At 40.5% G+C, this 15,879-nt stretch overlaps 1 protein-coding gene across 3 annotated transcripts in view; it reads right to left on the bottom strand.

Moving 5' to 3' along the window:
* nell2a (neural EGFL like 2a) overlaps positions 1 to 15,879 on the bottom strand; it is an 87,151-nt gene that overhangs the window by 30,404 nt on the left and 40,868 nt on the right. For all 3 annotated transcript variants that reach the window (XM_020645888.2, XM_020645887.2, XM_065957025.1), the window contains one exon: positions 9,371 to 9,496. In XM_020645888.2, coding sequence (XP_020501544.1) covers positions 9,371 to 9,496 — 126 coding nt within the window. The remainder of the gene's footprint in view (positions 1 to 9,370; positions 9,497 to 15,879) is intronic.

The raw sequence follows: 15,879 nt of genomic DNA, 5'->3' as shown, positions 1-15,879 counted from the left end.
CATCGAGATTTGATGACTGTAATCGTCTTATCACATGTCTTGGCATCACATCGTCGAAACTCCTACAAGAGGACCAAAATGCTGCCACTAAGCTGGTGACAAAATCTCCCAAATATTTCACGTTACTCCAATCCTTGCGTCTTCACACTGGCTTCCCTATCAATTTCAGAATCCAATTAAAAATTCTTGTAATTGTGTACAGAGCAGTGCATGGTCAAGCACCTGCCGTACAACAGCAGCATGACTCTGAGGTCTTCTGATCAGGTCTGCTGGTTGTTCCCCGCGGTAGACTGTTTACTAAAACTAAACATCCTCAAACGATTAATGTTTACCTCCTTTAGTTGGAGTCACTCCCTCTTTGCTGACTTATTGAGCATTTCTGGCCTTTTTCTCTTGAGCCTCCATGTTTGTTTACACGGTGAGTAAAACAAGGTTTTTTTGGGGTTTTTTTACGCCTGCATGCTGCAACCTAGATACTCCAACTGCAAAATCAACTCATGCAGGAATAAGACTTAAACAGTTAGAGGTGTACATCATTTAAGCGCTCTCCACTGCTACATGGACAAACGCTTTGATGCACGTCTTTCATCTGCCCCTGAACAACAAAGGCAAATCTTTTCCCCTCCGAGACGCACAAACGAATGCTCATGTTCTGCGCTGTGGAGATTCACATTAATATTGCGCTATGATAAGTACTCGCGTACCAAGTGCAACGTCAGCTGCAGGGCAGGAAACTTTCTTGACTTGTTTGTAACCTTTCGAAAAAAAAAAACTCCATTCATGAGCGAAAAAAACACTGATAATGAAATGTTTGTCTGCTGGAAAAAGAGCTCTCTCTTTCTCTCTTTTTCAAGCGTTTGCAACACTTTTCAAGCCAGATAATAGTTTTTTGTGTATAACTTTGAATGAACAACTCATAATTCTTAAAGATCTAGAGACATACATTTGTTAAAGCCTTTATAATAGCAGAACAAAACTTTCAAACTTAGGAACCTTTTCCTTATATTGTGAGAAAACGTGAGAGCACAAACAAGACTTCAGTGCTAATCTAGCAGCGATAGTCTGGACTCTTTCACGTTATTCAAGTGAATTTCTGGGGAATATATCCATCTCTTTGAGCCTCTTTCTCTTTTTCAAACATTAAGCAGATCTCAGGATCCGTCCTCAACCGCAGAAATACAACATTTTAGTGAAGCACCTCCTCTGAAGTATTTTGCCCCAAACTTGGAGCATATTAAATGCATGCAATCGTGGACTACAGTGGAGCTGGAGGCCTAAAAGGTGGTACCTGAAGAGTGAGAGTATCAGAAATGTGAATGCTTGTTGCAGGAGAACTGAGGCGCATCATCCATTCCTCTGCCATGATCCAATCCATTATATCTCCTGAACAGACCGTGGGCTCATCCAAATTGAAAGTGACATTGTGATGAGCTCCTCCATCGAAGGTTTGAAGTATGTGTGCAATGTGCAATGTGCATATGTGCGTGTGTGTGTGTGTGTGTGTGATAGATTGAAGGGCACTTAGGAAGACCTGCTGCTCTGCCGCATCACACACAAGAAGGCATGCACACGAACCTGCAGTTGGGCGGAATAAAAGTTGGCTCATAGGCATATAGAAAGAGTAATAGGAGCACAGAGAGATTAAAGAGAATATGTTTTTTTTCCCCAAGGTCACATCTGTCAGAGCAGCCAGCCGTCAGTCTGAACAGAGAGGACAGCAGAGCCATCAGCGGCTCTTTGTGTGTGTTTGTGCAGCGTGTGCATAATCAAGTTTAGTGTTGGTTACTTTTAATTTGTGTCACTAAGGAATTTAGGTTTGTCGGACGTCTGCACTCAGAGCAAGAAACTCTAAATGTAATCACCAAATACATCCCTAAAATGTGTGTTTGTGTGTGTGTGTGTGTGTGTGTGTGTGTGTTCGCAGGAGAGTGGTATTTCCTCGCTGCCTACTGCTGCTCAGACTGCAGACAGATAAACAATCAATTATGTAGAGCCTGTCATCGGGCATCGCTCTCCCTCTCAAGCTGCCCGTTTCTCTTCCTGCTCGAGTCGCTCCCACTTCTGCCAAAACAACACCGGCCTTGGCAAGGTCTGACCTCAGGCTGTTTCCTCTAAAACATTTTAGTTCTGGTAAGCAGAGGGAAAAGAATCCCTCGCTTCCACCACTGACTAGGCATTTGTCTGTGAGAGTGACAAAGTTGGTGCAAAACATAAAGCAAAGAAGCAAAAGTTACTGACGGCATAACCTGAAATTCAGATTGTTTGGAGAATAGTTGTATTTCCTGCTCATTAAAAGCCAGTATAAGGAGATTAGATGGTAACCTTAATAAACTCAATACTTAGTTAAAAGTTAAGATAAGAGATTCACCTTATTGCCCCCCGAAAGGGGAAATTCTGTTTTTACACTCTGTTAATGAGTCATGCAACACACACATACTCAAACATGATCCTATAGACATGCACGAATGGAGAGATGTCAGAGTGACGGAGCTGCCCACAGCAGGTGCTCCTGGGCTGGTGGTGGTGGTGGGGGGGGGGGGCTTTGGTGCCTTGCTCAAGGGCACCTCAGCAGTGCTCAGGAAGTGATCTGGCAGCTACCAGACCAACTTCCAGGTTTGGTCCGCACCGGGATTTGAACTGGCGACCCTCCAGTTCCCAGCCCAAGTCCCTACAGACTGAGCTACTGCCGCGAGCTGAGATACAAATTCAGGTTCTAATTCTCAGAAGGTTTCTCACTACAAGGGACCTATTTGACATTTACGGCACACGTTGTGCTTTAGCAACCTGTGATTTATGACAGGAGGAGAAGAACAGTGACAGAATACAACGTAGAATCATCTTAACAAATGTTTTATGAAGAAGAAAATTCATTAATGAGTTTGTTGGTCCACAAAATCAAGATACAACTTTTTATTTTGTGACCCAAAAAAAAACCCACAGAGCATCAGATGACAAACGCGTATTACTAAAGGCTTCCCAATTAACAGCGAATCAATGCTTGTAAGTCTGAAACTGGCCATGCAACTCAGTAATTCCAACAGAATACTTGGAAGTCACGGAAAAGATCCTGAAACTTTGTAATCCCCCTCCCCTCCCCAGCTGTCAGACCCTTTGAGCCTTCAGACTAAAAAGCATCTTTTCTGATCTCTGTTGTTGTCCAACCCCCTGCTCCACCTCTTGCCCCTGTCCATCCTTTTATACCCTTCTCCGCCCAGCCCTCCTTCCGTTCCCCTGCCTCAGGGGCCCGGGTCTGGTTATCTCAGGATTAGAACAAGGACACACACCCTGAATACACACACCTCTGGCACAAGCGCACAACTACACAGGCGCACACACATGCACACGCACACACACACACACACACACACACACACACACACACACACACACACACACACACACACACACACACACACACACACACACACACACACAAACACACACCTCAGGACAGCCTTCTTTAATAACATTCAAAGGGAGAGCATAACCAATCCGCTACCTTTCATGGATTAGCTGTTAATCTCACAGAGCGAGGAGCACCTCGGGCACTGTGGGGAAAAGACGAAGAGCAGAGGGGAAGAAAGAGGGGGGATCTTGACCTTCAAGATGAAGGATAAAGTTCTAGTCAAATAAAGGGGGCTTAAAAAGTTGGGGATGTTTCTTTAGCTAAAGCCTCGACTGAATTCAGGGCCACGGACATTTGGTTGGACATATTTCACTTAAAGAAGTACACAAACGGCAGCATGTTCCAGCCGACCACCAGCTGGGATCTGGTCCTACGACCTCCCTCACTGCAGATGGTCTTGATGTAAAATACCGACTTATGTCTGTACTCGCCGACCCCCTGACAAGCGGAGAAGAAACATAACCAGGGTTCCACGCTGCTTTCGTCAGGGCTTAAATCGGCGGATCATTCCTTTAATCCACTATTCTGCACATAAACACTGAGCCATGAAATGAACTACAGTCAACTTAATCCTCTTAACCAGGCGGACAGGTTCTCATACAACACTGTAAAGCATGTGGAATTATGGCTATCAATAGTGGGCCATTGTTTCTGCTGAGTTTGCGATTGGTTAATTGGTGAAAGCCATTGCGGATGATAAAGACGCTCGTATATCACATGAATGTACAATGTCAATAGGTAGTGAAGGGAGGGGAGGGGCTTAATGTTTCCTTCTACAGCTGTAATATTTCTTCTGTGGGCAACTTAGAGGGATCATTGCTCCCTAAAGACTCTTTTCAAACAGAAGCAGATGCTCAATCACTATTAATAAGCTGTAGATTCCTGCAGCTACTAGCTTAGCATCCTGCTACTTTCAGTGCCAATTACTGCCACCGGGACGAGGGAGGTGACACTGAACTCAGCATATCAACACTTAGAAGTAAAAGTACCCTGGTGACTTTTCCTACATGCTTTAGTTTTTCATATTTAAAGCCCTGAATGAAACTGTAGACACCTAATTTGGCTAAAAATCATATATCTCTCTCATTAAAAAAAAGGGAGTTTTGCATAAAGAAGTGATTCTGTTTTGTATAATTATGGTGGTGGATGTGTGGGAGCTGATAGTCCATAACTCATAGGGGAGATTACGATATTTGACGCAGGGAAAAAAAAGTCATTACATCAGGCCCTTGCAAAAGCCTTGGTTTAATCACACAAATTGACTTTTATAAGGCAATGCATTGCTGTGTATTCCACTCCTGTGACTTGAAGGCATTTTAATAGGAAACTACATAAATTATAGTGACACAGTTTAATCCACTGGGTTTGGGGGGTATTAATCTTCATTGTGAATCTGGGGAAGGAGTGCACAGTGGTGGAAAGACAAATGAGCAAAACAATAAAACTCGCCTGCAGCTCAGACGATCGCAGAAAAAGGGAGGAAACAGAGTGGAGTCACGCTGGCTGTCTAAGGATACTATGGAAACAGAGCGAGGAAGCACGCAGGTTTTCTTTCTTTAGATAAATCACAAGCGTAAAAACAACAAAGACGGATGCACAAACTATTCCTCAATCTCACTTCTAACTTGTTTATGCTGAGGTGAGGTCTGTTCATAAAAAAAAGATAAAAAATGTGACAAATCCTGAACTGTGTTCTATTATTTGCTGATTTTTATTGACAGGGGAGGAGAGAGACTCGACAGGAGGCCCTAATGGAGCAGGAAATGGAAGTTTTTCACCGGGTCTTACAGATTTAATTCAAACTCCAATAGCACAGCAGGAAGGCTGCAGGGCTAAATCCTCCGTTGTGAAGCTCAGGCGGCAGTCAGACCCTTCACTCTACTGTCGCCAAATTCAGTCTGCATTTTTGGCGCAAATTGCTTTTTTTTTTTTTTTTTTAAATCACAGACTCTGAGGAAATGCAGCATATTATCTCCTCTAAAGAGACGATGCACACAGGGAGCTACTTAGCATCGTGTTTAACAAGCTGCAACAACTGGTGAGGAATGAGGCGGATCTGCCACTCATCACTGAGGATGACATTGTGCTGTTCTAGAAGAAGGACCGAAACATTACATTATGGAAGGATTACCGACTCAGATTTACTCAGCGTGCAGTCCTACATTTGTCATTGTAACAAGACAATAACATTGGGAAGATGCTGTACTACAGATGACTTTACAGTACACTTTACAAAGCCCTCCTGTGTTTCTGAAGCGTCCTTTATCTCTCACAATCTTTTTTACTCCTGCATCAAGATTAGATGGACGACAGGGCAAAAACTTTTCTTTCTTTTTTTTATGACTGCATGACTATGAGTCTATCACATCCAAAGGTATCAAGATCTATCCACATTAAAATGATTTTATATTTCTGTGAAGCACAAAAAATCTCTAAAACTGAAGTGATCTGATAGAAACAACTGCAACAAACCAAGTTTGGTTATAGACGAGAACTTTTGCTGCACATCACACAGCTCTCTCTACCTGTCTCCTATTCATCCACAATTTCAAAAAATATATAAAACAGGTAAAGACACCCACAATTATCTTAAGAGAAAAAGGTAATGGGCCTTTAAGTCTGATGTCCATTGCTAAAAAATGCTTCAGACATTCCGGTTGTCCTTTGTTTCATGGTTAAAGTGAGAACAAGTGACAGTGTGTCGGAGCGAGGGAGCAGGATTTCTTCTTTCTTTCTTGAACAGTCAGATTTAATTTAACACACCTGGCTTTAAGTCTGCACTATGTGCAAGTATAATTTCATTCCGTAGTGCCTAAAACTTCTTATTATAACATGTAGAAACAGAAACGTGAACAAGAATATATCAATTTTTGCTGAACAAGCAACAAAGGTTAAGCAATAAAGTACTAAAGGCTTTGTGGGGTATTAAGGATGAACCAAGATATTCAGTATTTAGGACAAGGACGTTGCAGTTAATGTCTCTCTTTCTTATCATCTTTCTGCTCTTACCATGAAAGAAAAGAAATGAAGTGCCCCGAAGAATACTGCAGAGAACACTTACTTTATCATCCGTTTCTGATCATCGCTCCATCATTGAGGCAACCACAGACAATGTTTTCTCGTCTTTCACCACCATCTTTCTAACTGTTCATCTCCTTTTCTATACTGAAACAATGTTAAGTAGTGTTTTGCTAACTTAACCCCAACATTTAGTGCCTTACACTTCAATGATTGTTGGGAAATATCTTTGATTCACCTTCCAAGATTCAAAATTCAATTCATTGTCACTTCCATAATATACTCTCTCAGCCTTTCATTCATTCATTCATTCATTCAACATTTATCTATTCTCACCGCATTAACAATGATGTCGAGGGGGCAATTAAATCTAATACATGTCAAAACACATGAATTATAAGACCAAATAAGACAGCAGAGCAGGTAACTACAGTTACAAACATTTACACTCGTGAGCACAGAGATTTGTAATCACGTTCTTAAAATGACCCCTAGCAACCGTTTGAGTTTTAAAGTGTTTTGTAAATGTGTTCCAGGTGTGAGCACGGCAGCACAAAAGGCAAAGGATGTTTTCCCAATGTGACTGTGGCAACTCGTGGAGTCCGCAGCATTACCCAGTCCTTTGATCGAGTCTGATAATGACTATCAGCCCAGCATACATGAAGTGAAATTCTGTCCTCAAAGTGACTTATGTATCAACATATTCTGCAGATAAATGTTGCTTTTGCACCTCCATGTGTCCACGTAAAAATACATCTACCCTTTAAAATGCATTAATAAACAATTACACCTGATTTGATTCCAAATGTGTTTTTTGTTTTTGTTACACGGTTTGATTGATCAGGAGGATGCAACTTTAGTCCTCCCTGTTAAAAGCAATCCAACTGGTCTTATCAACTGTAACCTACAGTACAGGAACAAGCGACCACAATCACCCACGACACAGACGGAGAACAGAGACCGAGAATCATCCTCACAATCTTTCACAGATTGATTTGGTTTGCTTTTGAAATTGACTCTGGTTTCAACTTTGATCAGGAACAAATGGGTCTGCCGCCTCCGCTTACAGTCTCACAGTCTCTCTGTTTCTCAGGTTCTCAGACACACACACACTCTCTCTCTCTCCCTATCACACATACACATACACCGAGTACATTCACACACCAGATGATGGCTTGAGACACGCACTCACAAAAAAAAAAAGAAAAAGACACATTTCTGAGCAGACCTGAAGTTAATCTGTTTAGTTATCCAAAGTGAAGTTTACAACAGATAAAAGTCTTTCCATGAACTCCTGTAGGTTTATCACTTTTCAAAGTTGTATTTATTGGGAAAATAACAACAAGCTCAGCTTCCAGTATAAAAGAGCTCAAAGACTTTTGCATTGGATAAATATATGTTATTAAAGGGTTTGAAAAAAAACAACTTTTACCAAGCAGAGAGATATAGATGCACTTTATAATCTTCACAAAACAAAAATTGATTCAACATTTTCCCTGAGTCTTCAATCTTTCTTTTTTCTACCGCTAGCTTTTGCTGAATCATAAAGTAGTAAAATGCTGGTATTGATTTCTGTGTGTGTGTTTTATTTTAATGTGGTGCTACCAATCACAGCAAACCCAATAGGAGCAAATCAAAGTGAGACATTAATCCCTATAAGCATATTAAATGAAAAGACCTTGCATAATTGCACGGTGACGGATTTTAACACAAGTATTTCTAACCAGGCGCTGTCTGGCGTCAGACGATCAGACAAAGGGAGAGGAGGTGTTGTATGTGGCTGAGGTTTGAAGTTTGTTTTACAGGCGTTGGATAATACCTTTGTCTTTAATACAGGCGGGCGTTTTGCTTTGTTCTGAACTCTGACACTGATAATTGTCTTTGTTGAAACTGCTGGCTACCTGGTTGACTTTTTTTCTGTTTCTGGAATTCTGAACATCTTAAGCAGGAAGTGCTAAATCCTGCAGTTCGTCGCGGGTCATGCTTGAGGCTGGATCCATACACACCACATTCAAAAATGCCTGTTTTTACAGTAAGTTTTATAGAAAGTTAGGCTGAGACAGGATTTCCAGCATGGCGGCTGCTGCCAACATCACTCAGGCTTCGTTTATTAATATTTACAGTCTATGGTGCATCTCTTCTTTGGGTTTCTTTGCGTTACCGAAACACACAAAGCATTTAAGAAAACTTTAAAGGTGCATTGAAGAACACCAGCTCTGTAGGCAGGTACATGGTACTAAACAAAGAAAAATCATATAAACAACCTGATCATTTCAGTGCTCAAGAAAAACTCAACAAGTGCATTATAGTAATGAAGTGTAGAAGGGACGGCACTGGGCTGCTGAATTCACCATAATAAAATGAAATGAGCATCCTCCAGTGTATGACTAAAGATGCAAATGAATGCTTTCTAACCTGCAATAATGCACTAAGGGGAATATAAGGAGCGTCTCCTTTAAAAGCCTTCTTGTAGAAATCTGCTGCAAAGGTCCTCCAATCTCTCCATCCAGATGTCTCTGCATCCATACAACCACAAGATATCATCCTCTTTTCTACTTCTTCATGAAGATGAGGACATCCAGGGGAGATTCAATGTTACACTCTGTTTCTGAGACATGCTACTCGCACACACACATAGGGGCTGAAATGCACACACTTTCACAATCAGGATCAATGCACTGACGGAGAGATGTCAAAGTAAGGGGCTGCACAGGAAGTGCTCAGGAAGTGAACGGGCACCTCTACAGCTATTCCAGATCAATTTCCAGACTTGGTCCGTACCAGGACTTGAATTGGCGACCCTTAGGTTCCCAACACAGGACCCTACAGACTGAGCTACTGGTGCCCTAATATATAGCAACCTCTACATCAAATGTTTTCCCTGGAAGCTGAATGTCCCCCCCCCCCCAATTCCAGCCTGTCAAAAAGGCCAGCAGAGGAACTCACCTGTGCAGGAGTAGTCATCGATCCTGATGTAGCCCGTATGGCAGATGCACATGAAGGAGCCGGGGGTGTTTACGCACATGGTGTTCTCCCTGCAGTAGTGCTTCCCTTCAGCACACTCATCGATATCTAAAGAGAAAGGGGGGCAGAAGGAGAATGAAGGTGAATAAAAAGCTGGGTTAGATTTGGACGGCTTTTAACATTTATATTAAGCCAACTGTAAATGCAAAATTCAGGTCATCATTTATTGATGATTGCTTTGCATGAAAAGGTCAGCATGAGGTGAAATGTCAGTGATGTTAATAGACCTTGACATAAAAATCTGTAATATATTTGTTAGTACATTAGAGACGCTCATGTGGTGCAGATCAGAGAATAGATTTAATTAGTATTCTACATTCATATCTCGAGCCTCAGACCTCCAGTTTGAGCTCTGTGATCGTGCTTGACTTTCTCTTTATTTTCCTAACGTCTCCAGCTAAGGGACACTCAGCATGCTTCATCAGCTTCATAGCTTCATGAACAAATTATAAACCGATTTACAAACTTTGCAGGTTTTAAACTGTTTCTAAGGTTTATTTATTTATTTTTTATCCATTTATAGCCAAGGTGAAGGAATGTTCTATAAATTATCCAGCTAAATCTGTGAGAAGTTCTTCCCGTCACGATATATTGCGTAATTCTTCCTTTTCCGTGCAGAGAGAGAGGAGTGGGAGTCCAGAAGTGAAGTGGGAGAAAAGTTTGTGCTGACTTATTGTGTAGGCCTGAATGCATGTGGGAGAGACAACAACTGTTGGTGTTCAATGACTCTTCCTTCCGCTGACAGATCAGACATTTTGAAAAGGTTCTGCTGTAAGAGAGGATGAGAAGAAAAGCTGCCATTTCTTTAAAATATCAGGACCCTACATACTCTGAATCATTCATTAGCAGGCAGAGCTGTCTAGTTTTGACTCATCTTGTTGTACAAAGTTAGAGTTGATGTGTGGAAGCTTTTTATATTCATTAAAGTTACCAGAGCCTTCATTGACTTTGCCTATAGTTCTTTTCGTATTCACATTCAGCAGCTGGTAAAAAGATTAGGACGCTACTTTAAAATCAAATCCTGACTCTCTTTTGAATCTAAGAAGAGGCTGGTTGCTGCCACTTTCATGTCCGTGCTGGACTACAGTGATGTTTTATAAAAGCATGCCTCCTCACAAAGCTTTCACACTCTGGACTGTGTGTCATGGAGCTCTGAGGTTCATCACCAACTTTAAAACCCTCACTCATCACTGCTTCTTGTATGCACGTGTTGGATGGACTTCATTGACCATACTGACTTAATCACTGGCGTATTCTTATCTACAAGTCCATATTAGGTCTACTTCCTTCATACCTTCTGACCTGCATCAGTCAGAAGAGTACAGGGACTTACTATCTTCGACTCTAGGACCTTTTCAAAACCCTGAACTGTTTGCTGCTCCCTTAAATTGCAACGAGTTATAAAGAGAGCCAAAACTTAACGAGCTGGTCTCATTGGATGATTTTATGTAAAATGACTTTGAGGCGAACACATCTGGCTGTAGATGTTCTCCCTGATGTTTTTCGTGGATGATCTTGGCAAACATTTGCTGTTTTAGATTTGTTATTTGTGTCTTTAAATGTCTAATGGTGTATTTTTTGGTATTTGTATGTCTGGCTGCTCATTGTTTATGTTGAACTCCGTTAATTGTGTTAAATAAAGGTTAAATAAATAATAATAAAAAATAAAGGGAAATGATGATGGCAACATGTGGTTACTGTTGATTTCTTCCATTCCGTTTTGTCTATTTCACAGCAAATCCTCCAAATTAAACAAAAAAATGACAGTTTTCCAAACCTTTCAAAATGACATGGATTTTTTCCCCCCTGATTTGATACCTTTACTAATAAGACTTTGTTGTTTCTCTTACAAAACTGTAACAAATGTCTCTTGATATGTACGTTTGTTTTATGAACAGACAACACTTTGGACGGGTGGGATATGGATTTAGTAAAAAAAAGTAACATAGTCAGGTTAAAGAAAAGATGGTTTGTCCTCTTGGTTAAAGGTTAGGAAACGTTTGAGGCTTTTATTCTTGGTGGGAGGATTGTGTTTATGTTTGAAGGAAGTATCTTTACAGCACTGCTGAGGCGACTACACCAATATTACACTTTGGCCTGTTTTGAGTGTCTACCCAATCCAAAGAACCACCTCGTGCTATTTGTCCTCGTTGGTTCACTCGACGGAAAGTTCCTAAAGGTTTCTCTGCAGCCAGAGGTAAAGGGCTATTTGTCTTCATCAGAGGGAGACAGAGGTCGAAATGCAGAGGGTCTTTAAGAGGTGAGCACTGAAGCACTTGCGGTTGCGCCACTCGATTCCCAATCTATTCAAAGTAAAGCACTCCCAGGTAATGGCTTGGCTGCTTCTCTCACGACAGGTCAGTGTGTTCAGCTGTGTGCTGCGGCATACTTAAGAAATAAATGCTATAAATAGATACTACGGACTAACAATTAGGCTGCAAGAGAAGCTATTCAAACAGGCTTTGCCCAAAAAAAACAAGTGTTTTCAATTAGTCTCTTTGATGAGACCTCCGCTTGGTGAATAAGTGAGGTCACCAAGATTAATGTCGAAATAATACTGATATGGGTACTGCCTCAAATTAAGTGGTACAACAGGAAAATGAAGGTGTTTTGATATAAACGAAGTCGGTACATATAGTCGTGAAAAAGACTTGTGTGTATGGGTATAGTGTAAGTGTCAATATACAGAATGTTTCATATTAAACAACCTATACAACTTAGTTCCCCTTTTTATGTCAGCTGAAGCTTTTCTCAGCTGTGTGAACAGTTTGACAATATGCAGCTTTATACAAGCGGTCAATAAGCTCTGCATTCACTTAATAACTGGTACCATTCATGTTCTGGCCAGTTCCCATTAATCAGAATGACTGAAAAGGACCCTGATTTATTTATTTTTTACATGAATGCATCATTACTAACGCGAGTAAGAATTATCATCCAACTCTGCAGCTACTTTAATCTTTACTTTTATCTTAGCTTTGTGGTTATTCAGCCAATGTTGTCCTTAGTTTACTGCTTAGTTATACTACATATTATAATACTTGTATTCAATTAATCAAACTTTATTTATATAGCACCTTCCAGACAAGTTCAAATGCAGTTAGAAGTGCTTAGTAGAAAGATTACACCACATGCCTAATCTTTCAGCTTCTATCTCTCTAGACTTTAAAAAACAACTGTTATATTATGTACGATTAGTGCAATGAATAAATCTGAGTTGAGGTATGTATTACAGTGGTCGACAGCTGGCTAAGGGTAATGATTCTTTTGCTTGCTAACATGCGAGCATTCAAACTTGATAAACTCATACTGTATGATGTCTGTGCTGATGTGGGATTGTTTGGAGGCTTTTTTGTAATGAAAACACAGTAAGTGTAGCCTTAAGACTCCGATCATTAGACTGTAGTTTGTATTTCCTTCTCACTCTCATGATTCCATATTTAGATCCATATTAGCTGTTGCCCTAGCAACAGCTATTCCTGGGTTCCAAACTGCATGCCAAACCGTCAGACAGGAGATGCACAACACTGCCCGGGTAAACAAAATAATCTTGATAAGTTGATGCAACAGAGTGCAATTGGATGCAAATACATGCTGAACCGCATAAACTTTGTGATGTGCTGCGGGGCCTTGCTCCTGTTGATGGTATAGGCTCTTTTGGAGAGATGAGCTTTACAGTACTTGACATAACCAATTTATCATTATTCCATTGTATTCATTGTCTTAAAGAGAGCAGGAGGATGTTCACCCTTGGATATGCTCTATGCCAGGTGCTTTTGCAAAGAGCACTTGAAATTGAATTTCAATAGATTTGCATTGGCATTCAATCTGCTTGCGTGTCCTTGGGTTGAGCAACGCCCACCAGCCAGCAGACTTCGAGCTCAGCACTAGCCTACAACTGTGGCATTCACATTTCCTTGGTATTCTTCCTCTCACAGTTTCATCAATACTCGCTGCCTACAGCTATTCAAAAGCTTCACGGATAAATGAAGCAGACAGACAATTGCTGCTCAGCTCTAAAGGAACATGTGTCCTTCACTAAATAAATGGAGCATTATTAAACCCACTGGCTTTGAGAGAAATAGAGATGTAGAGAGTGTGGAGAGAAAATGGCTCATAGAGGGAACAGCAGACAGGAGGGCAGGTAAGGAGAAGAACTGGATAATAGTCAAAGACAAAATTACGAGAAGCTGTAGAGGTAGAGAGAAAAGGGGGGATGAGACAGTCAGGGAGAGGGCAAATGAGATAGTGAATTGAAGGCGGACAGAAGGAGGTTGGAGAGAAGACGGGCAGGCAAAGTTGTGGATTAAACAGAGAAAGATGTGGCATAAGAAAGACCCAGTGTGGAGTGAAAGTGCTGAAAAGTGTCGGTGAACAATCGAGATAGAAGGAGAAAGAGATTTAGATGGCAGAGGAGCAGAAGTGGAGCGAAAGCAGCAGGTATTCACTGTCACTGAAGAGACAGAAAGTAAGAAAACACGCTCAGTCCGTATACGTAATCACAATGGTAACCTTGAGAATAGGTCTTAGGTGACAGCTTTCCCGCTTTGTGATTGGCTGTCCGTGGAGCAGCTTTGATTCATAGACTATTAACTGGGAGACACCATCCATCTCGCCTTCTTGACAGCAGTTACGTTTGCTAAAACAATATGTTAGAAGCTGAGATGATGAGGGGCATCGCACCAATGCATGCTGGAGAGTGACCACCTCTATTAACACACTCCATTTTCTTGATTAGCCTGTCACACACACACACACACACACACACACACACACCCACACACACACACGCATGATGCACCAAGAAATAAAGGCTGGCCAAGATTCACTAGCGGCTTTAATCGTTGAAAGGGGTGCTCGGGGTCAATCTTTTCTAAAATCGCTACGGCTGACTAGAAAATGGCAGCTTTATTTCCTCCACCTTTGTGCATTCCAGCATTACTACTCAATCAATCATAGTCATAACTGAATAGGGAGGGTAACTCTGCATGATTAGGAAAAAAAAATGTCCTTGATTTGCATAAAGAGGGACAGCTTTTATTTCTTGCTGTCAGACATAACATACAACAAGCTCCAGTAGCTATAATATAAAATCAGAACTCTGCCGTTTGAATCCAGAAGCGATAAAACCCAAACTCAAAATTACAATATTTTAATTTGCAGCAACTTAAATGCAGGGAAGCAATGTGTTATAGCAACACAACAATAGAAACAAGTGAGGGGAAAAACACCAAAAGGTGTCATTACAGAGGAATAAAATCTCTAAAATGAAATAGAAAGTGGCCTCACAATAACTGGTGGGGCACTATAGGTACTTCAATAATATATGAAAGTGCTAGACTAAAAAATTGTAAACAAGCATAAGGCTTTAAAATCAATTGTAATACAATTAGTCGTAGTTGGTAGAAGAGGTCTGATGTTATCTTTCATTTCATTTATGCTTAAAATCTTGTTTGCATCCCATTGCATCCCCCAGCTCTATCTTGTACAATAACTTCAGCACACACTCTGTTGTCTACCTTCCATTTTTGACCTACAAGTCAAATTTCTGTTTGTGATTTAAATAGCACTCCTATTTTATTCGTTATTATAAATATTTAAATTATCAATTCATCAAAATTTAAATCACATATCCAGTGGTTAATTGCAGTGAAAAGGGTACAGTATTTGAGAAGCTGGGGTTATTTGGCAATACAGAAACATGTAGTGTATTTTCAGCCTTTTTGTATTATACATTATGATGATGAAAAAAAGGTGGCCTAGAACGCTTCCTTGAGTAACACCTAATTCATTGACAAACATTTTTAAAAACAAAAGGTCGCCAAAAGTAACAAACAAATCTTTTCTTCACACATCAAATCAAAACAACAAAGCTCTGACCAGAGAGACCTGCCCTTTTTCACAAGTTAATGAATTTAGTGCTCAGATTATACTAATTACGTTCCTGTGACCATGGCAACAACAGAAACCACGGAGAGGACAATTTTGAAGGGATTTTTGTTTTAATTTTAGTCTCCTTACCAGAAAAACAGACGGATAATGTATGAGAACTGGCATTAAAAGTGGGTTATAGCATTTTCAATGTCTTATTTTACATAATGTGACAATAAATTACATCTATGACATTTTAATGAGCTTGCAATATCTTGTATATATTAGTGATGGCATACTGCAGTGGGTTTTCTATAATTTAGGCTACAATACGGTCTGTAAAGGTGGCAGCAGTTAGGATAAGAGATAAGAAACTGTTATTGATCCCACAACAGAGACATTTTCAGTGTTGAAAGTAGCAAATAAAATACAGAAAAAGCGGAAGAAAAATTCTAAAATAAATTAGTTATAGTCAGTTGAAGATAGTTGTACTAATTTGAGGGAAAATTATATTTCCAGCAAAGAAGCATCTTATAACTGTTTTCAGGATTTGTCCTTAA

The sequence above is a fragment of the Labrus bergylta genome, chromosome 7 (assembly GCF_963930695.1).
Source record: "Labrus bergylta chromosome 7, fLabBer1.1, whole genome shotgun sequence".
NCBI classification, from domain to species: domain Eukaryota; kingdom Metazoa; phylum Chordata; class Actinopteri; order Labriformes; family Labridae; genus Labrus; species Labrus bergylta.
Note: the sequence above shows the minus strand (reverse complement) of the source record. Positions and strands in the feature narration are given on the sequence as shown.